The following is a 24193-nucleotide window of genomic DNA, read 5'->3' on the forward strand; positions in this document are numbered from 1 at the left end:
TTACTGCGGTTTACATAAACTACATGGTCCCACTTATCATGTGTAAGCCCAACATGGAACAGACTCGAGTGTTGCCTGGTGTTTGATGCGCAGGCTAGAAGGGAGTTGGGATGCAACACTGGATACCAGCATGCTGGCGAGAAGAAAAAGCTTACGGTGAGCCGGCGACAAAAGTCCTCCTGCCTTCTGATTTCACAGAGACAGAAGGTTTTGCACATTCTCAGAAGGCATTTTCAAGAAAATAAAGTAAAACAAATGCCAGTTGTACTTGCATCCTTGATTTTTAACTGCTCATCACACAGCACAGGCTCTTTTTTAGTATAAAATATAAAAATGAAAGGGAGATACTGAACTGGCAGCCATTGATTAGTTCACTTGAAATCTGACCATTCACCAACAGCCTGTTATTGATGTGCTGCAAATGTATATTAAATTTAGCCTCTGGCTCTTTGCCAGTGAACAGGAAACATGTTCCTGACAACAGTTATATAAGCAAAAGCCAAACTCAATTTCAATACTTTCAGAGCCATATTTGGAGTTGAACAGAGTTCAATCAACAGCTATTCCATTGGCAATCTCTAAGTGGCTGCAGCCACTCATTCATGGCCTGAGGGGAAATGGATGCTGAGTGCATCCTCTGTATTACATAAAGTTCACAGTTCATACTCACAATTGGAAATGAAAACTATAGCTTAAATATAAAACTATGTAACATACATACATAATTACAATCATGATAAGGTATTTTCAAATGATTTCCATTATGTGATGCTAAGACCGTCCCAGACTCTGTATCAGAATAATATCTCCAAGCAGAACTCATTAATTTCAGTATCTGTGGTCATTTGAATCTCAAGGCCAAGTCCTTACCACCGCCCCAGTGCTTTGACTGCATCTTTAAATGCTAATCTCCTTCAGAGCTGAGTGGCGGGTTGAAGAGGAAGGAATGATTATTTAGTTCATGAATGCAGAGGAACCCTAACCCTAAGGGGAAAATTTGAATGCATCTACTAAAAAAAAAAAACCCTAACAAAGCAAGAAGAAAACTGAGCATCCAAGGTGAGCAAATAAAGAAATTAATGAGTTCACTTTGTATGTTTTTAAGGCGACTGCAAAGTATTATATCAAACCAGTACTGTACAGCAACATAACATAAAGTCTATATCCATGTGGTCAACTGTACTGTTTGTCTGTTCAAGTAACCACTGTCAGGCTTTGATACATTGCTCTATCGCCAATCTAAGATATACAAGTAACTGTGCACTCTTTGTATGTACAGTGTATAATGCATGTATATATAATTATTTACACGCATGTCTCTGTGTATAAGTATGCATGTCAGTGAGTTCGCCCTTCAGGAGAATTCCTCCGGCTGAGCGCTCGGGGCACGTCCGCTTTGTGTAATCACGTTGCCGCCGTTGCATCCACTGATGTCCATGTGGCGAGTGGCGGTGTTGTTTTTCTTCCTGGCAGACAGGGAGTGCTTCCCGCCAGAGCCGCCGCCACCACCACCACTACCGCCCCCATCGCCCTCGGCAGGGTCGTACACCACCACCATGCTGGTCTCCATTCGTGAGAGTGTGTACATGCTGCTCTGGCGGGCCGGGTGCAGCCGCGTGGTGCGTAGCTCCAGCTCGTCGTAGCTGGACACCTTGATAAACGGGCACCAGCGGAACGCTCGCTTGAAGCCGGCCCGAAACCTGGGGCCGCGTCGAAGGGAAAATGGGAGGAGTTGGCGAACACACACACACACACGGCCGGAAGTTGTGTGGAAGTTGGAGAGAGAAGGAAATGAGGAGGGTAAATGGGTGGTGAATCTGTTTAAGATGGGTATTTTTTTAATATTAGAATTCCTTTTTCAAAATTTTGGTTTCTGATAACAGGTCTGCTGATTGTTTTCTGACTTGAGCCTTCATTAGCAGGAAGCACCATGTATATCACGCCAAATGTAGGTTCTTCATCTGATGTCAGGCAAAGGGGGAATATTTTCCCTTAAGCTTTTAAACAGCAGTGATACATTTTAATTGGTTTGCCAAGTGATGGACAAGATATGAATTGGTCTGGAAGTGTTTACAATGAGAGTGCTGCACAGTAGACCCACAGTACTTGAGATAATTGCCTTGGATCCACTTCTAAATACATGGAGCGACAATTACGATGCACAAATGTTCATCGCTACAACAAACAACTGATGGTACTCGGGGGAGACAATATTTTGGGCATCAGCGATATTGCAGTAGCAGACTGAGTGACATCAAGGATAATTCTATAATTCTATTGGAGACCCATTTTTAGCCCATAACAATGTTGAGAACAGAGACAAAGATTCAAATACAGACTAAGAGTTTGACTTGGAGAATTAAAACAGGCTCATTGCAGCTTCCTCAACCAATCACATAATTGGTCTGTTTTACTTGAATGTTTAACTGTCACAAATTGTTGTATATGAAGAGCTCAACAGAGAAATTTTGAAATTCAGTGAGCATCTGGTGACAGAGCTACATGTGGATGAAAAATTGGTAGTAATTTTGGTTCCACAATTGGTAGAATTTTACCTTAGACCTCAGTTTAACATCGCTCATTGTACACATGTAGTCTGCTGTTTTCACAATTTCTATTTATGAACAGCTCTTTATTTTCTAAACCCCGCTCATAGCCTCATTATTATACGTTACTAAAACAAAAGCAACCCAGAAGTTGTTTTTGAGGCATGCTTTCAGTAGAAGAACATAAAACTATTCTTTTATCAAACAGAAATATGGCAGGTAGTGTATATGCCAAAATAGATCTGCAAATTGCAATAAAGCATCTCAATTAGTTTAGTTGAATTAATTATACATTATTAAAATTAAATGTAGGCCAATGGACAGAAGATATCAAAAGGATGTGATCAGCTAATTAATTAATTAACTAAATTACATTCAGCACTGCAATGCAATGATTACGTTTTTTGTTACTCAATTTATTAATAGTTTGGGTTTTTTTCTTTTCCATTTTATTTAGTGTAAAGCGTGGTCATGACAGTAAGTGTCCTGGACCCACTGTCACAGTCAGTAATGTATTTAAGAAAGATGCCCAATCTATCCATTTAGTTTTTAAGATATCAAACACACTGTTACCCACCTGCTGTTGAGGCAGCAGTAGATGATGGGGTTGTACATGGTGGAGCTCATGGCCAGCCACAGCACCGACAGGTAAACCTGCTGGATGTACTTCCACCTGTTCAGATGCTTGTTGAGGCCCGTCACAATGAAGTAGACATGATAGGGCAGCCAGCAGAGGGCAAAGGTCACCACTACGATGATCATCATCTTCACCACCTGCCAGAGACAGAGGGGAAGGTGGTAGAAAACAGTGACTGGCAAGGAGACATATTGGGAGACATATGTGGGCCACTCATCAATGAACACCAGCACTAAAATAAAGCTTTCTTCCTCAATCATCGATCACACTACAATCAGAGTATGGCATCTGTTTTATGAGGGAGTGGTGTAAACACAGTATCCCTCATTCATAAAACTGATCTCTAAAAGAAAATTGAGCTCATCTCCCTGCAAAAACTGGTATTTATCAAGGTGTGATCTGTGGTTCTTGGTAGCCTTACGTCTGTCATTTGTCACAGATATTGAAGCCACTTAAGTCTTTTTTGACAGTTTCATTACAAAATCACTTTTATCTAGTGTGACAAATGAAATAGACCGGCCTGATGTTTTATCACCCCAACACAATGCCATTGAAACATTCTCTTTCAATCAGCGATGGTTGTTTGGAGTGCAGAATATGGTAAATGCACTGCTAGTCCATTGGTATAAAAATCAGAATTGCAGCACTTGAGCATTAAGCAGCACCTGGCATCACAAGCAACAGTGAGATGATGCATATCTGAAAAACAATAATGCAAAGCAGTAATTTTCAGTACCGTTGATTTGATTACAAGTCCACATGCAACCCAAATTCATTAGAAGACATCAGAAAACATTAAGTACATATACAATGCTACAGTAACTGCACCTTCCCAGATTGTAACTGTACTAAAGTAAATGTCAACATACTAAGCTGAAACCATGCTGTCACCCAAATGCTGATACGTGTGTAGAGTCGTGTTATTTTCTTTGAGTGGTTAATTCACACAGCATCACAAATGCCTTTTAACCCTCCTACTTAACCTGCAAAAGCCCACTGATCAGGAGGGGCTATTTTATTTAGTGGAGTATTCACTCGGCCACACCGATCCTTTGTGTCTGTCCATGTGCGTTCATTTCAATTCATTTTCAATAAGAGCGGTCCATTCGCCGGATAGGGCTGATAATGCGTCCATCTCCGTCAGATTTCCATCCGTTTTGACAGACAGAAAGTTCAACAGAGTTTAACTTTTTCTGGATGGACAGATTGGTCACCATCCAATTAGCCAACTACAGGCGTTCCTAAGTTTGTTTTGGGAAATTTTGTTTATTTTATTTAACCTGATACATCCCATTGAGACCTCGCCAAGACAGTAGCAGACAGGGCAGTCAAAACTTTTACATTTTTAAATTAAATTTAAAAGTACAATAATATTAAAAAGGAGAGAAAGAGGGAAGGAAATGGAATGAAAGCCAAGAGGAGAGGGAGAGAGAAAAATGGGGGTGATAAAGTAAAATCCAAATGCAGAGCAAGCATCATACTAAAAACACTGTCAATTTCCAATAGAGTCATGTTCCATAGACCTGACAATCTCTTTAAATTCACCAAGAGTTACCACTTCATTAAGTTTCCAGTCCTTTTGCAAGGTATTCCAAGCAGAGGGGGCAGCAACCATGACTGCTTTTGCCCCCGCTCTGTTCGAGCTTTGTGTGTGGAAAGCAAAAGAAAGTCTTGGGCCCTCAGAATAATGAGTCCCACAGTTCTGAGTCATACAGACCCACAAAGTTGACAGCAGCTTCCCCAGAATGGCCTTATAAATAAAAGGAAGCCAGTGACTGTGTCTACGCATGGAAAGGGAAGTCAAACCAGCCATAGCATACAAAGTACAATGATGAGTCAAGAACTTGAGCGTCACGATAAAGCGTTTCTAACAACCGAAGACACTGGGCTGACGCATTCATATACAGAATGTCACCATGATCAAGTAGCGGTAAAAATATGGCAGCAACCAGCCTTTTCCTTGCCTCAAAAGAAAAGTAATGTTTGCTTCTGAAATAAAACCCCAAAGTCAGTCTGCTTACAGTTTGAGTTGCAACAATTTTGTAAGGTTTGATGGTTTGCTCCTTGCCATTGAAAACAAAATCATCTTTGTTTTGTCTGCATTTAAAACAAGCTTGAGCTCACAAAACTGAGACTGAACCAAATTAAATGCAAATGTCAAATGTTCAAGAGCCTCATTCAGTGCAGGAGCCAAACAGTATATGATTCATCAGCATAAAAGTGGAAACATGCATTAGGCATATTTTGACCAAGACTACTGATATAAATAGTGAACCAACAAGAGCCCAGTACTGATCCCAGAGGCACACCCTTCCAGACATTATGAGATTTTGAAGTAAGTCCATCAACTTGAACAAACTGACATCTGCCTGAGAGAGAGTTGTAAAACTGGCCAACTGTTTGTTCTGATACACCTATACTAATAAACCTTCCCCTCAATATAGTGCGGTCAACAGTATCAAATGCCTTTGATAAATCTATAAAAAGAGCTGCACTGCATTGTTTATTGTCTAAGGACGCAATAAAATAATTTACAACCTTTAAGGGTACTGTAATTGTACTGTGTTGTTTTCTAAAACCTGACAGATACTTGGATATCATATTGTTTGAGCAGAGAAACTCCTTCAGCTGTTCCAGTTTCCAGTATCTTAGCAAGGACTGGCAGTTTAAAAATGGACCTGTAAGAGAGACAGATTCCCTCCATTTAACAGTGTGGGTGTTTACAACAAAACACCCATACTCTTGTTGTATAACTAACTCATCATCAAAGGATTACAACCACAGAGATAAAATGAAAGCCTGGTAGAGTGAACATACTCAGAGTTGATTGAACTAACTCAGATCAGCTGTTCTGGAACCGAAAACTCAGAGTTTCCTATCTCAGGGTTAATCAACTCAGAGTTCAGGGTTAGACTCAGAGTTTGTTGAACCTGCTTTCTGGAATGGACCCCATGTGACGTGTTATGCTGTAAAATGTATATAAACAATGCAATGAAACAAAAACAGTCTGATAAATGACTGTGCAAAAGTATTATGGGATAAAAAACCTATTCTGATTGTAGATTAGGCCCCAACAACACACACATATCTTTATTTAAAACAAGCATGTAACTTGTAATAAGCTGCGGCCAGCTTGGCACCAAGCATACTGCTTGATATTTGCCAACAGTAGCCCACACACACACACACACACACACACACACACACACACACACACACAGGCTCATAGAGTGTTTATAGCTGTGTCCCGCTAAAAAAGCTAAAACATTTCTTAGCAAAGCTCCACTGTAGGTCTTTGAGCTATTTTTTTTTTCCAAGGGCAAATGGCGATGATGAGTGCGTGTGTGTCAAACTGACCCACCTTGAGAAATGCCTCACCTCGCAAGCCAGCGAAATTATTAATTTGACATAAATAATAAGAACAATCAATGGGCCACATATTTGTATATCAGCTATTGATATGAAATCCCACATTGTAGCTAAGGTTTAAAAAGAAAAAGAAATCAAGGGCAAATGTGAGAATCTCATATTGAGGGTGAGGTCATTTTCTAGGCCACTAGAAGACACCATTCAATGGCATTGATTGAAAACCCACAACCGCCTCCATTTCTAGATTAGAGCCTCATAAAAGATTAAATGACAGTGCACAAGCGGCCACCACTTTGAATATGCAAGGCAAACTTCAAAAGAATTCCCTAAACAGAGTTAGGGCTTTCAATTTAGCCAATAGTAAGTAATAAAAACTGTGCAGTTATTACGTCCGCCAAGGAGGTAATGTTTTGACCCATGTCTGTGTGTTTGTCCGTCCGTCTGTTAGCAGGATATCTCAAAAAGTTGGGCATGGATTTACACAAAGCTTGGTATGAAGGTTGGTTATGGGCCAAGGAAGAACTGATTAACTTTTCATGTCAATTGGCCAACAGGGGGTGTAGTGGTGGGCGTGGCATATCACCAAAAAGTGCATAACTTCCTTGCGGGGTGTTGTCAGACATGGCGGAGGTCTGTGCTCTACTCAGCACATTTTCTAGTCTAATTCTTTTTTTTCTTCTTCCACTTCTTTTCTTTTAGCTCCTTCACCATCATTATTGTTACAGTTTCATCTGCAGTGGCTTTTGCATGTGCTACTAACTGAAGCACATCAGATCAACCTGCAAAGCTGATTGGCCCCCAAAAGGTTTTTCTTTGGTCTTGCTTTATTTCTAGCTTCCTCTTGGACAGCCACCCTATCCAATGGGTGTGCTATGATCAGAGATAGTCAGGCTAGTGAAGCTATAAGAGATGTCCTCGATGTCTGAAATTGTTTATCTGAATGGGGAAGTTGTTTCTGGAGGGCAAGTCTGAAGAAGAAAGGTCTTGCTACTCGGGTGGCTATAAGGCTGCGCATCACGTACATCCAGCGACAACAGTCTGCTGTGAATAGAAATGTGAGGGCCAGGCATGGCGACTGAAAGAGAGCTGAAGTGAACAGAACAAAGAACTTCTGTAGTTTTCTTTTTATTTCAGCTTTCTTTTGAATTCCCAGGACAGTGCCGGATATAAGGTTGTGTGTATAGGAAGGTGAGTGTAGATATGATGATTTTATCTCATGGGTGAGGTCACTTTCCAGGTTGCCAGACGACACTGCTCAATGGCATTGACTGAAAACCCACAATTGCATCCATTTCTGTATTAAAGAATGACTCCATGTGCACAAGCAACTATTACATTGGATATGCAAAGCAAGCTGAAATAAATTAGGGTTAAGATTAGAGTTAGGACTTTTGGTTTTGCCATTACGATGTAATAACAACTGCAGCGACAGGTTTATGAGAGCTGATGCAACGGCTTAACTGACTGCAGCCACAACAATCTCTTCAGGACTGTGTGCATATCCAGTAAACAACTCAGATGTAGAAAAATTGTGCGGCGAATGAAACCAGATTTCAATGCCCTATTTCCTCTCACACTGGAAATGTGGATGACAGGTATCTGTATGTGTATGTATGTGTGTGTGTGTGTGTGTGTGTGTGTGTGTGTGTGTGAGTGAGAGAGAGAGAGTACATATATAGATGCACACACTGACACACACACACACACACACACACACACACACACACACATTAAGACAACCTCCCATAGCGGATAAGACAGAGGTTTTTCTTTGTTTTCCTACTCAGGCTGAACCTCAGAATCCGACACAACTGGGCTCAGTCAGACCCGGGAGAATAAGAGCAGAGCGAAAAACAAAACAAATTTAAACAGAGGGGCACCTCAAAAGGGACGTTGTCTAATCTCTTTTTGCCACTTTCATGTTTCATAATTGCTCTGCAACAAAGACCAAGTGTAGCAAAAGCAAAGAGACAAAAATGTCATGTACTTATGCATATATTTATGCAGTAATACACTGCAGTAATACAGAGAGTGCTGTAGAGGAAGATTATTAGCACCGCTGAGCTGTAGACGGCAGTGTACTTTTGCTATTTTACTAGCACTGCATTGTTCTTAGGAGTTCACTAAACTAACATAGCACTTACCACTTAATCCAATTTACTGATGGCAGGTCACTGATTGCATTTTTTCCCACTTTTGTTGAATGTCCTTTCCTAACTGCAATTTCACTGAAGAAAATTATTTCACAATTGTTGAGACTTCCTCACCGGCAGACAGATCAGTTTTAACAAGATGATTGTTATGGCAGTGGCAGCTTTCTCATCTTATTGTTTACAGCATGTGCAACAAGAGAACAGTGGACAAGGTGGATGGATGCTGGCCACAGTAGAATGTCTTTATAAGATGATAAAATAAATGTCTTATTAAAGTTAGGGACATGCTACATGGACATTACATTATTATGTTCACTGATCCACAGAGATCCTCATCCCATACAGAAATAGGTCAAATATTGAGTGTGTCCTTCAATTCCTCTGAAGTAAACATGAAGATAATATTGAATAAAAGAAGCTAGATCTTATGATGAAAGTGAAGGCAACCTGAACAAGTTAACAGCCTTAACAAGTAAGCATAACATTTCCGAGCGCTAAATAAAACTTCTCTGTATCTGTACATGATATAAAATGTGACAGAAGCATCTGGTCAATTTAGTATCACATCAGACTTGACCTCTCACATCACTTGACTTTTGCACTGCAAGTCTTGACTGACTATTTTTAAATCAGGCTTTCCAGATCCCCAATCCCTGGACTGAACACTGTGTTATGCATTATACATGCCTCATAGAAACACTGGAAAAGACTGTATTTGAGTGGTTCAGCCTTGTGGTTGCTGTCTTCTAAGCCCTTCCATCAGATCTGAGAGTATCTCTAGTGTTTGCATTCAGCTGTTATCATTTTCAGTCTCACTTCTCAAATCCAGAGGGTCACTCCACCCCAAATTGACCCAAAGAAATAGGTCTTTGTAATCTAAAGACAATTTCATATCAATTCTACAACTTGGAAAAAGGGGTAAAATTGAAAATAAGAGAATGGTATTTTTCTCAGTAAACGTCAAGGGCCTTACTTAGTCCCTTGTTGGTAAAGCTTGTGAGAGCTACTGTGGCTGAAAAATACTCTACTAAAACATGCGGTGGTCAGTCGACAACACTCCAGCAGACTATCACATCTGAAGAGCACACAGTGGGAATCTGAGGAGCCACTAAACCCCCGAGCAGCACTCAAGAGTGAACCACTTATCCATTCAACAGGGAGACAGGCAGACAAGAGAGATGGGGGCCTGTAGTGATAAAAAGTGTTACTAGAAATTGGCCAATAGACAGTGCCAGTGGTCCAGTGAACTGAAAACAATCCCTCTAGTGATTTGGAATTAAATGTGAAACTAGTGGCTGTGTGTGGTATCGGCTATTCCCCATGCGGGCCTCCACTCTCGCTAATGAGCTATCATGAAGCTGTGACTGGATTAGAGTGGGCCTTATGAACCATTAATTGGCGTTAGACTGGGATCTTCCTGCTTTACTGAATACCATTTAACACTTATAGACTCTCAGGTTTTAGTGGGTTTCCAAGCTTGGGTTGTTATGAAGTGTTACTCAATTTGCAAAGAAACATAATCATAATATGATTCATAACATGAGAACTACCCAACAGCATCCTCAGCATCTCCAGTACCACAGCATTCCACATGTGAAATCTAAATTAAACTGAACAGTTGGAAACAGATGGAAGCAGAGCAGGAAAGTTTAGTTTGATGCTAATTAGGTTTTGAAAGAAACATGTAATAAATATCAAATGCTAATGACCTTTTTTAATGCATGAAATGGATATTGAGTTAGATTGTAACAGACCAGAACAGTCTCGGGGCTTGCCCCACCACTAGATTTATGTTCCTTCATTAATCCAGTAAATGACTACCCATTAGTTAGCTCCAAACCAGAATCAGTAGCACCAATAATTTGGAATATTATACTCATAGAAAAACCTCAATATGTTGTGAGCCTGAAATCCTGTGAGCGATTAAAAATGAGAGAGGAAGAGAAAAAGAGAGAGATACAGGTTTTGGGCAAACAAACAATGTGACTGAATATTGTGATGAGAGGGAAGAGCATGGGAGGTTAGTTATCATGGGAGGGCAGCCACGATATTTAAGGACACGAGAGAGAGACAAACTCTCATGGTAGTATATAGTAGCTTCATGAATGAGCTGTAAAAACTGCATTTCTTTGACATTGTCATAGTGACACGAGGGTATTTGCCTGTGCATACCTACACTTGTGTCTCTCAGGCTTGACATATTCATTGACTGCTGTCCAGTCCGGATTACAATGCTTCCATTATCGCTAGAGTTCAGCTGGAGCAAGCGTGACACACACTGTGGATTAACACTGTCGTACTTGATTTCTGACTAAATCTGGTCTCTTAGATGTAATCCATCCCAATCCTTACACCCACGCACACGCACACACACACACACACACACACACACACACACACACACACCACAAACACACACAGGCACACGTACACACACAGGCACACACAGTACTTCATCTTCTGGGGGAATGGAGGATCGATGGTGCTCAGACTGTCAACGTAAGTCATTTGGTCGACGTATGACAGATGTTTACTACTGTATTTGAGTCTGTCATTCTGAATGGATAGCTCCGGGCATGAGCTTAAAGTAGAGAACCTGTAGCCTGGTGATTGCCACAGAAAGGATTAAAACAACTGAATGGTGAATCTTTTTTTTGAATAGAGATGATGGGAAATGATGAAAATGATAGCTTTTCATTGCCTCCTATCACCTCATAGACCTTTGCTGGTTACATAGCAACCCTTCCGTCTTGGAGGTGTGACACCAGAAAATACTTGAGAAAGGTCTTTGTGAAATAATCACGCTATCATTCACTCCATAAAATTACAAGTCTTCTGCTTCATTTTTTCAGTGACCTTGGCCACCATGAATCAGTTTCTTTATCATATTTCAGAATTTCTACATTGATAGCTCTGTTAGGCATCCAACCCACAGATGCTGTAGGCGAGTGGGTTACACCTGCTGTTAGAGTGCAGACACCTACTATGCCATGAAATCTTATAAGGGACGTGTCACTGCACAACAGTGCTTCTTCACCCACCATATGTTTGTCCATTCATATTATGATCAATTATTATTGATTATTATCAATCAGTTAAAGTGCGTTTATACCACGCAACATGAAATACCTAAGAGGCCATTAATAATTTATATTCCACATCTCATTCATGTCTTTTAATGGCTAGGGAACTATGATAAACTAGAAGGGCACTCGGAGAGCGCAGACCTCCGCCAAGGTTCGTGCTATTATTGCTTGTTCGTGAGTCGGATCCGGAGCCGCTCCAAAATGTAATGGGTTCTTCCTTGGCCCATGCTACACCCTTCCACGAAGTTTCATGAAAATCGGGCCAGTAGTTTTTCCGTGATCCTGCTAACAGACAAACAAACAGACAAACAAACAAACAAACGGCACCGAAAACATAACCTCCTTGGCGGAGGTAACAAGACTGTGGCTTGTCATGAACAAAGGGTTTTTAGGAGACAGGATTGGTTTAATTAATGGTAGTTCTGGCCTGACTTTACGAAGGATTTATTTGTTGAAAAATAGTCACACCGCCTTATCAAATATTAAAGTAGCCCACTGATTTTTTCCACATTCAGCTAACCTGTTATAACAACAGTGTGTTTGTCTGCACAAGCGCTCAGATTTCTGTGCAGCTCACTGAGCTGAGACATTTTTTTTGCCAGGTGACAGGAACACAGAAACAGTATAAGCTTTTGGGCCAACTAGTTTTGTGACGTTTGACATCGGCGCCCGGGGCCGTTCTCTCTTTTCTCTAACCTATTCTGAACGGGGATAGCTAACACAGTCCTCTAAACCTGGGTGACATTCATCCAGAAGAAAAAGACATTGTACCATATAACTGGAGGGGAGGAGGGGAGGAGGACAGAGGTAGAGAAATGGACATGCTATATTTTCATGCTATAAAACTCTGCTTGAATATTATAATTCAGGGCCTGTGCGTAAATTAATGAAACGAAATGCAAATTGCTTTTGAAGTGCGCGCTGTAATCATCAAGCATCAAACTAAATGCTGGCTGCATTTAGATATGACAGTGAAAAACAAAATCGACAAATAGTGATTTAAAGAAATGACAAAAACAGAAAGAAATACTCCCACTTATGGAGGCAAGCCCAAAGAAGAACACACACACACACACACACACACAGACAGACATAAGACTGAAATGATTCCTTTCCACTTATTGATCTGCACATTTACTCAGTAGGGCATGTTTTCTGGGTTACAGCCTGGAGACTCAGGAATAATGACCATTGTATTGTGGCCAATACCTAATCCCCACCGGCATCAGCAAAAGGTAAAAGCATCTACCATAAAGTCAAAGCTAAATTAAAGTGGCACAGACAGAAATCTGGACCCTGAATTAATTGAGCTAGTGGAGGTAGGCATATAATACATCCTGTAATGTACTGAATATGATGTCCCACACATAATTAGCCAATATCAACCTTTAATGACTGTTCTATTAAAGTCAGCTGCACTCCATTTAAGTATCACAAGAGGTGTTCTCTCACAGTCAGTCATTATTCATGGCAGCGGTAAACACTTCCAGTGTAATAACTTGTTTTGAATAAGCTTCTGACTCAGCCGCGGTGTTGTGGCATAAACGCACCGGCTCCAGATATGTTTACCAAGGGGCGGACAAACTCATAATGCCGCAGGACACCGTTCATTTTCAAAGCTTGTGCTTGTCCAAATGCATGGGGAAAAGGATTGCAAAAACAAAGGTTGTGTTGTATGGAATTAAAGCTGCGCTGATAGGTTTTCTTCCCTGAACTGTTTGCTGTGCAGTGTGTCTACGTATCCCAGACCAACAGATGGCAATGTTTCATTAATCCTTTTCATTTTAGTATGCTGCAGCTGATGTTGACAGTTCTCACTATTCAGCGTAACGCTTATCAGTGCTACTTACATTTCTCTTTCAGAAATGGAAAGTTAAAAAAAATGAATGCAAAGCTATATTACTTTCTTAATTAGCTGTCAGTGTAATGTAAAAATGGGGAAAACTGAGATGTTGGACTTCCATTTTCAGGTTTTGGGTTTTATGGTGTCTCATGAAAAATGTGGATCACATTATTATAGTGTCAAAGCTTAGTCCATTTTACTACTCTTTTTTGGTTCTTTTTTATTTCTCCTGTGGAATGTGGGTGCAATATTACAGTTTCTCATTTAGGGGAAATAGAAAGTCTATAGTTTTGTGTACACATGCTACTGTGTGTCCATTGCTTATTCACCAAAATACCCCCAATAATAACCCCACTCCTTTTCCAAGCATCAGCATCAGCTCCAGTGCTTGAGAAGAGCCTGCAGGCCGTATCCATTTTCAACAAATAAGAAAACCAGCCACCATGCATGGTGTCACCCTCCACAAGTGCTCCTTGGCACACAGGGTGTTCCTGCGGTTCAGCTCCAAAACAGCACATAACAGCTTCAATATTAATGCCCCAAAGCCTTACCTTGCGACACCAATAATACATTTTCTTTTTCCCCTCTGTCAAGGAGGTTATGTTTTCACCCCTGTTAGTTAGTTTGTCTGTCTGTCAGCAGGGTCTCAAAAACTTATGAATGGATTTAAAGATAGGCTTTGGGCCGAAGAACAATTGCTTAGATTTTGGTGTTGGTGGGTGGGTATGTTTGTAGGATGAAGAAATCAATTTAACTAATAAATTGAATAATAATGTCTTTAGATGTAACGGCAAGTTGTTGAATTGTGTCAGTGTGGGCGGAGGTTTGGACTCTCCGAGTGCCTTCAAACTTAAATTTTCAATTCAATTCAATTTCAATTCAATTCACTTAAATTTAAAAAACTCCAAAATGTCTATTTTCATTTCACTTTTCAAGTCAAAGAATTGAAAATTGGCATATTGCATCCAGCTGTCCTTTTCCTCTTCTACTTGAGTAAATTAATTAGAAAATAGATAATGGTTACACAGACCTTGAGTCACAGGCTGTTCATTGGCAAGAAATGACAGATTAGTCTTGGTTCCCTGACTTCTAGCTTTGGCAGACACTTATTCACAGTTATTAACAGTTGGACTGCCTAGGTCTTATCCGAATTCTTAAATTGAGCGGTGCAGTATTTCCCTTCAAGCGTGCTTACCTTCCTTTTGGCTCGGAGCTGTCCATGATAGTTATCAGATGAATCCCCTGGGATCTCCCCTCCCCACAGCGTCACCCCCACAATGGTGTAGGTGATGCCCATCACCACTAAGGGCAGCAGGTAGACCAGGACTGTCACTATGATATGATACCTGGGAGGAAAGTGGGAAAAGGCTGAAGAGCGTATACATTTAAAGGACGAAATAAAAGATCAACTGACATACTCATCATTTCACACACTATGGATGTTACATTCTGCTCCCTGCATGGGTTGAGCCTACTACTGATAGGGAAAGGATAACATGTGGATCGGCCATAGGTTAACTTGTTCCACTTTAAGGGGACGCCACACTGAACTGCTGAGCAGATAATAGATTTACAGGAGTGGAAAATATCTCTCACATGAAGGGGTCGTCTGCCATCCGGGGCCAGGCCACGTAGCAGATGGTCCTGCGCGGCAGAGTGCGGATGGTGGAGAAGAAGCAGAGAGGGAAGGCCAGCACCACAGCCAGACTCCAGATACACACTATCACCACCTTGGTGGCCGTCGCCGACAGACGCGGCTTCAGAGGATGGATGATGGCCATGTACCTGCAGGAAGGAGGTCACTGGGTCAAAAAGGCATCTGTTTCCTCTTGAGCAAGGTGTTTACTTAATTCCACTTTTATTTCTTTTATTTTTTCATAAAATTCATACATATTGTATGCAGTTTGACTAGAAATTCTCTCACAGAAGAATAGACAGGGGATTCAGGCGATTCAATTTGTAACTCAAAAAGGAATTGTTCAGTATTTCCTGTGCAAAAAGACCTATAAGAATATAATTAACTGTTGTATTTTATTTTCTGTGACACATGGATTCATTCCGAAAAGTGGGATGAGATCTTGGTTGAATGACACAGTGAAACATTCAAAATTGGCAGGAGCTTACTAGCTGAGCACGCACCTAAACTCGGGATGTTGTATGATTTTCAATTACAGATAACGGGAGCTTAGTGCTGCTAATTCAATCTATTCATGAGATGGTAAAAGAACACGTCTGTTGGCCCAGATGCCTCCAACAACCCTGTCACCTCAGGGATTGAAACTCCGAAACACATCAACAAAGATGCCCTGTCTATCCATCAGTAATTGCCTGGCATTTAATCTGAGTGGCTCTCTGGCCCTTGCAGAGGACAGTGCATCAAAGCTTGTTAGATTCACAATCAAGTCTGTGCCACAGCAGTCTGGGTTGTTTAGGATCCAACAACCTCACAGAACGCTGGTTGATCTAATAAACTTGTAAGCATTGTACAATAATCAAATTGCAATATCAATAACACTTGTGTAAGCTAATTAAAATTACACATAGGTACACTGTCTCCTTTTGTAACCAACCGCACACATCAAAGCGCATTCACAAAGGCACCAGCACTAACTGGGCACAGTCACAGAGACAGCGCAGCAGCAGCCACAGAGAGCAGTTCATTCATTTCCATAGTGGCTTTCAACCTGGGAGCCTCTCCTGCCTGGCGCTGTCACAACAGCACAACACCTTTAGACAATGTCCTGCTTTGAAACCGTGTCTCTGTGGTGCGACACTACTGTGTGTGACCAGTGAAACCGTGCTGGTGGTCAATTCATCAATACCTGGTGTTTAACTAGCAGGGATTACCTTGGATGTGAGTTTCATTGCACATCTATAGCCAAAAATCTGACAAATAATATGCTCACAACCAAATGTCAAGTGTTGGCTCGAATGTCTTCAGAAAAGAGAGATATATTTAATGTTCAGCCACCTTCACTATTAATTCACAAAACCACGCTCATTACTGTCAACATGTGCCTTTTGTTTCCCTCTTCAGTGTTCTCCCTGCATATTAAACTTCAGCCCACCTAACTATTATGTGTCATCACCTAATTAATGAATGGGTGAAAAAGTATGAATCACAGCAGAATATCAGTAGAAGTAGCAGCAGAACCTACTGTGACAAAAATTATAAAAAATCAATAAACAATTAATAGCAAATGAGAGGGATATGCGAGTATGAACAAAATCAATATGGAAACTTACAGCATATATACAGCATGTGCAAATATGTGCTCGTATTTACATTTACATTGTGCATTGTAAAAAAAATATATACAGCTTTCAAATATATTCACTTTACAAACGTAGATAACATTTACATGATGTGAAGATTTGGATATGTGCATTACTGGCTGTCCACCTGATTAAAAACTCCAGATAGAGATCCCATATACACAGAGAAAATGACAAATGTACAAGGCACATGTGCACTGATGTCTGCTCTATATCATTGTCATACACATTTGTGGATGGAGGTAGCACAGGCTACATACAGAGAAAGTGTCCAGAGAAATGGCATATGGCATATTATGTACTGTCAGTGTAACGTATACTGTTATATAGATACATACTGAAACATAAGCTGTGCAAGCAAATGTCATAGATTAGTCCAGACTCCAGAGCATAAGAATGCAAAGGTAGTACTCTAGGTCAGTGGTTCTCAGCATGGGGTCCGGGGACCACCAGGGGTCCTTGAGGGGATTCCAGGGGGTCCCCAGCAAATTGATGAGTTAAACTTCACCATTATTCCTAATTTACAAGATGTTAACACAATTTGAGAATGTAGAATGACTGTTTTGATCATAGTTTCACTGTTATCTCTCTACCTACAATACAGATAGTCATGGAATTATGGACAAAATCATATCTAACAATACAAATATTCTCAGATTTGGGTCCGAGAGACAAATTCTCATCATATTGGGGTCTGTGGCTCTAATGTGTACTACATTTGGGGTTCTTGATATGAAAAAGGTTGAGAATCACTGACCTAAACAACCACTGCCTCAGCACAATAAACCAGAAAATATGGGAGGGAGAGATGGAAAAAAGCCAGCGGCCGTGCTATCATAAGAAACTTGAAGCTTTTTGCCAAGTACCGTTCACACAGCAGCCTGCATTTATTTTGTTTCAGTGTCCATGGGAATGCAATGGGTCGGACAGAGCGTGAGGGCAGGAAGGACAAATTCACAGATGATCACGAACTGTGGCCTCGTGCCATTTCAAGACATCAGAGCGGAGACAGCGCTGCACTTGGGTTACGGAAAGCATGACCGGAGGTTACATCTACATCATGTAGGTCATACCGATGTTCTCTTTCTCAGTACACAGTTGACGGAATCGAAAAGGACAATCCAGACCAAAAATACAAACACAAGGAACTTGCTGCCTCCGCTGTAGAAGAGCCAAAACGAGCAGGGCCCGAGGAAATGCAGTGTTCCCTTTGTGAGGAGGACTAGGGGAGGAAACCCATCTCACACTCCTGAGACAATATGTCCAACACAGGCTGACACATCCGCAGTATATACAAACACATGCATTATCTAGATGCTTTTTAAGCCTTTGGCTGCTTCTTCCATAATCCCTTTATTTATAAACATTATGGCGTACGATTGATAAATATCAAAGACCGCAGAAGCCCATCTGATAGTGACTGTATTATCATATTACTTGGAACCACAGCGGGGAGGAAAGAGAATGGAATAGAGAGAATGAACATGTGCAAGAGCTAAAGATAAATAATATGAAAATGTGTGCGTGTGTGTGTGAGAGAGAGAGAGAGAGAGAGAGAAAGAGAGAGAGAGCAAGATAGAGCGATGGTGTTAAATGAGGGGATAGGGTGACTTTCTGTGGTGATAGGGTAATTTTCGAGGGTGCTGGCACATTCACTGCAGCGCAGACTCTCGGAAAAAACAACAGCTTCGCCCGTTTCTATGATTCATTCCCTGACGTGAAACTTAAAAATAAATGTGTGCGGGATTGGCCCATGGTGGCTGAGACACCCCACTGGGTTACCATCATTCCACTATAATAATGCAAGTCGCAAACCAGTAATAAACCTGCAGTTCATTAAGCACTGAAATGAATGCATACTGAACACATCACCGGGGAGCACATCAACACGCTCCCACTGCCCCATAACTCTGGTGAAATAATGTGAATTAGATACATAATAACATATTGGCCTAAGGACCCAGGAAAGCCTCCATCAGTGGAATGGGTGTGTGCATTATTATTATTATATATTATTATTATTATTATTATTATTGTTGTGTGGATAAAAACAGTAACACCGTGGGCATATAGGAGAAATTGCCAAATGACTTTAATTGACTGTCTTGTCAGAGCATTTCTGAATGGGATACTGTCTGTCTTCAAGCAAAAAGTAACACAAGTTCTACTGCTCTTCTTCTGTGATTCACACTTTTTTCACACTTTCACATTGACTGATGTGAACATGTTTAATCTGTACAACAGTTTAATCTGTACAACATCCACCCCCACCCTCCCCTCCACCCTCCCGTCATAGCTGGTGGCAGGCAGCACAGCCAACAGCAATGATCACACCTTATCGTGGGAAATAGCTAGATGACAAAAAAAATCATGCGTGAAGCACTTGAGATGAAAGTAGCTGGATGACAAGGATATATATTTTTTTCCATGTGTAGTGTATAGCTTGAAATATTCATGCTCTGTGCGTTTTGCAGTGGATATTTCGTTGTTCTTTTGATGACTGTCAAGGTATGTTAAGATGGAACATACTCTACTTCCATGGATACCAGCTTTACTGTCACATTTTTCCTTTTAATCTCCAATTCAATATGTAGGCTACACATATAGTCCCTACATTCACTGACTGGACTGATGTATCCCTTCCAACAGCAGAGATGAGAGGGAGAGGGAGAAAGACAGAGGGAGAGAGAGAGAGAGAGAGAGAGAGAGAGAGAGAGAGAGAGAGATGGAGAGACAGGCAGACAGACAGACAGACAGAGAGAGAGAGAGGGAGAGAGAGAGAGAGAGAGAGAGATTTACAAAACCACTATCAAGAATCAGTCCTTCAGCGATTGAATTTTGCGTTTCATAAACCTACCTGTCCACGGCAATCGCTGTCATGGAGTAGATGCTCGCAAAGACGGATGTAACGGGGAAGAAGTTGTGGAATTTGCAGTAGGCTTCTCCAAAGTACCACTCCCCGTGGGCAGCGTAGATAAAGTTTATCAAAGTGTTGAATGCGGCCATTGACGCGTCGGAAAACGCCAGGTTTAAAAGGAAGTAGTTTGTCACCGTCCTCATTCGCTTGTGCGCGAGAATGATCCATATTACGATGAGGTTTCCGAACACCGCCACCGCCAGCACGGAGCTGTAGGCGACGGACCAGAGGGCGACGCGCCACGGCGGCTGGACAAACTGGTTGGTGTAGTTCGCCGTTATGTTGGATCCGTTTTGTGGAGCTGCCATTCTCTTATCCTGTTCCACCCCTCGCGAAAATGCAGCGCGTGTTTTAGTTGTTTGACTTGCCGAGGTACAAACCTAGATTGGTGGTAGAGGAGTAGCTTTGCGTATAAGGCACCATAGCGCGCAACATCCCCACCTCTAAAAATACCTTTACACTTCTTTTCCCAGGTCACGCGAGTTATCTCCAACCGCTGCGCGCCACCGGGCAAACAATATAATTTATGATGGAGCCGCACGTGCAACTAGTCGTATTGTTCCATGCCCTGTTGAATGCGGGAGTGAACGCGCGCTCTCTCCTCCAGCAGCAGCAACAGGCAGGGGCGCCGTGCGCACCCAGTGACGCACAAGTGGCACAAATGGTGAGAGAGACTGATTGATGCTTCTGACTGCTGTTTTAAACGTAATGAAAAATAAATGAGCTATATTGCCTTTCCGTGCTGGTAAAGTGTGTGTGTATTTTTTTGTGCCTTTTATTTGACCACTCACTGTGACATTATCTTGTGTGCAGCATTTCAGAGAAATCATTGTGTCATACCTGATCAAAGAAATATTCCAGGCCCACGTCTGATAGAAATAGATCAAAAATAGATGAAAATATATAGATGTCATATATATGGCAGTGACTTGGTTTATTTTGTCAGTATACAATGATACAGTGCCATCTCCTTGTGTTCACTTTTCCACTAGTGTCAAAGCAGTTGTGTGACATCATTTTAGGAGAATCCAACTCAATCTTCTCTTATCATCCGCTGAAATGCTCCTCAAAATAGGCTACACTTCAGAGAATACAAAATGCACAGTGCTTTATCGCTGTGGTGGCAGAATGGCTGTGAGCCTTCCCTTTTCTGTCAGACCAACATTCACGACTGACAGGCTGAAGTCCCCTCCAGACATCAAACTATTCACAACAGATAAGCCTCTCTCAGCTGCTCGCATGGCCCTCAGTGCCATGGTAACCTCTACAGAGGTATGATACGTACCTTGAATGACCATTCAAATCCAATCAAGACAGTGCAGCAGTTCAACAGTTATGATTCTCACTGTACAGCAGCAGGTGCCCATATCTTTAAAAGAAAAAAAAAAAAGAAGACATTTTCTTTCAGTGCAGCTTAATGATGTGGTCAAATGAAGTAACCAGTTGTTTTGCGGCTATAGAGGCTGCAGCTCCCTTGAAATTCAGTCAAGTGGATTTTCTTTCATAGTTTAACATGAAATAATTTTATATCCTTAAGAAATGATTTTGAATGAATGCCGTGTTAACATAATGTGAACTGCAGTGGCATGGTACATTTTAAATTGAGTGCATTGAAAGCGAGTTGACCCCAGCCCTTTTGAAACCTGCAGACTGCAATGACTGCTGACTTCACCTGAGTGACATAACAGATGAAACCTGTAGGAGTCCAATTTCTTCCCTGTTGGCACACAATTGGTTCCCTGCTGCACACTATTGCTTCACACACAAGAGAACCTGGCCACCAGGTGATTTAGAGAGAATATCTGCTTTAAAATACGCAGTACAAAATCAGTTCTACTTAGACTTTTTGATAAATAAAAGATTGGAGTGGCTGTTGCAGTAGCAATGCAGGGAAGATCGAAGATAAACACACAATCAGAGACTTCTGCTGGAGCTATAGGCTATCATAAATCCAAAGCTGTACATTTGCCAGCATTTTTTGAAATAAAAATGTTTTCTACAGTTTAAAAGCACTTCATGAGCAATTCATGAGGTGCAAGAGTGTATTTATGTACTTACATGGTCAAAATGAGCCATTCATTGATCACATCCATGATGTCAATTACAGGTGCTTATGTTTCACACAAATAACTTCACTCTTAAATGCTATAAATGGTAATCCATCATCCATCATCTCACCGGGTGAACCATGGAGTTCAAGGACACATCGCATGTTTCTGCTAATATTGTTTATTTAGTCTAACCAACCTTGTTGCTATATCAGAACGCAATCACCATTAGAAACCAAGAACCCAGAAGCCCGGTTCACATGCTTTTATCTCAACACAACACAATGAGACCGCTGTGTTTTCAATGGGGATGAAAAAGCAGTGCTCCATTTCACATTTCCTGTAATTCTCCTTGGATTATATATATATATTTAGTACATAGATACATAGTTACATAAAAAGATAGTCTGAGTCAGTGGGTAACCTTTGTCTATTCACAATACCACATACACAGTCATCAAACCATGTTCCCTATTGGGGGGTAGTTGTGAGTTTGACCTGAAGAAGAGGTTTTGTGCTCAGAGAATGGTCAGTTTTGTTGCAGTCGATTGTATGGAGGCTTCACTTCCATGCATCATGGGGTGAGGAGGCCTAGAGGTTAGATAATTGGGCCTGTGACCAGAGGGTTAGCTGGGAAATTGATTGGGAAACACTCTCTGCCCCTCCTTCAACATCCACCACTGATGTGCTCAGGGGCCAACAGTAGAAGACATGTGGTTACACTGAAAGCTGTGCTGTGTGAATGTGAAACAGGGCAGAGCTGAAAAAAGGTCATGCATGGTCAGTCAATTCTTCCCTGGATGAATATATTGTCTGTTGTTTTTAGCCCTGCAACCAGTATCAAAAATAACAAAAACAAGCCTAAAACCATGATTCTTAAGAGGAATTCTATTTTTGTTCTATGGAAAGTTGGACTTTCCATTGTCTCTTAATAAAGATTTAAAACATATGTAAGATACAGTTTCAGATTATGCATCAATTAGGGCGAACTGAGGGAAATGTAAAAGGAGAGGCTGGTGGGATGCAGGAACAAAACATAAACTCCTTTGCCACAGGCTATTTTTAACATAAAATTGTTTCATTCTTTCCCCCTAAATAAGATGTTGTTGAATCATTAGTGGATGGTGTTAAAGTGATTCATGTTCTTGTAATTCAAATGAGGAATTTTAAATGTTAGGCCCGGCTTGCATAAAGCGAATGGGTTCATGTCATCATTTGCGATCCTGCATTGTTAATGTTGATTAAAATTCATAGCACACACAATTTTGTAGTTTGGTCCCTTGGGATATTAAAATGATGCCAATACTAACATGTAGGAGATTCAGTTTCATATTCAAAGAGTATATACAGTACGGAAATAGAGTGTACATATTCAATATATTAAATTCTATTAATATTAGGTACATATTAATATTCTAACTTTCATTTAAGTAGAGTTTGAAGTGTTGTCTTTTCTGTGAACTGTAAAAATATATATATATCCATCTGAAGACCTTCAGTAACATTTAAAATGATACTTTCCACAGAAATAAACGTAATATTGCTTTAAAGTGCTAGAGCAGCTAGAGCTAGTGCATTAGGTGAAAATGAAAAAACAAAATGCATTAGAGGAAATAAAAATAAAACTCAGTGAGAGAATAAAAGCAGCATTTATATGCTACAGATCTGATACACACTGAAATACCAAGTACAGCTGGTGTGGATCTCTTTTCCACTTCAACTTGAGAGGCTTTGATGATTGTCAATGAGCAAAACCTATGGCATCCTTGCAATTATCTTGGAATTGAAATGATGCATTAGCCAACGTAAGGGCAGATTCATCTAGATGGGAAATTCTGATTCAATATTCTCACCAGTTTGCTGAAATATGTAGCAGTTGAGTTCTATTAAGACATTGTAGTGCATTCAAATTCAGTCTTGACGGGTTATTTCTTTTGAACCTCTGCATTGCTGAAATATATTCTGCATTAGGCAACATTGTGTTGAATTGTTGATATGGTGTAATGACAATCAGAAAAGTCACATATCAAACACAAGTCACTGCCATTGCCAGGGTTGAGACTCTGAATCCATTTCAGAGCAATCAAAGTCCAAATTACTTGAAATGAGCAATGTTTCACAGCACATTTGAGTTATATAAACATAGTGCAAATCCAACTAATTAAGTATGCCTGACAACAATTCCTGACAAATCTCCATAAAGGACATGTAATTAGGAAAGGTTGCTGCTATAGCATTGACATCTCAGTTGTCACCTGTCTTGCATGACCAAATCGACCTAGTTTATCCGGAGGTTAATCTGGCATGAAAGAAGCTAC

At 40.8% G+C, this 24193-nt stretch overlaps 1 protein-coding gene across 1 annotated transcript; it reads right to left on the minus strand.

Annotated features, from left to right (window-relative positions):
• Window positions 1-1354: 1354 nt before the first annotated feature.
• tacr3a (tachykinin receptor 3a) lies at window positions 1355-20138 on the minus strand. Its single transcript, XM_071904296.2, has 5 exons — window positions 19768-20138; window positions 15231-15419; window positions 14830-14980; window positions 3124-3320; window positions 1355-1700 (listed from the first exon to the last, which is right to left on the minus strand). Exons 1-5 carry the CDS (start codon window positions 20133-20135, stop codon window positions 1355-1357), a joined length of 1251 nt encoding a protein of 416 aa, XP_071760397.2. The 5' UTR covers window positions 20136-20138.
• Window positions 20139-24193: the final 4055 nt, after the last annotated feature.

This window comes from Centroberyx gerrardi, chromosome 3, assembly GCF_048128805.1.
Source record: "Centroberyx gerrardi isolate f3 chromosome 3, fCenGer3.hap1.cur.20231027, whole genome shotgun sequence".
NCBI classification, from domain to species: Eukaryota; Metazoa; Chordata; class Actinopteri; order Beryciformes; family Berycidae; genus Centroberyx; species Centroberyx gerrardi.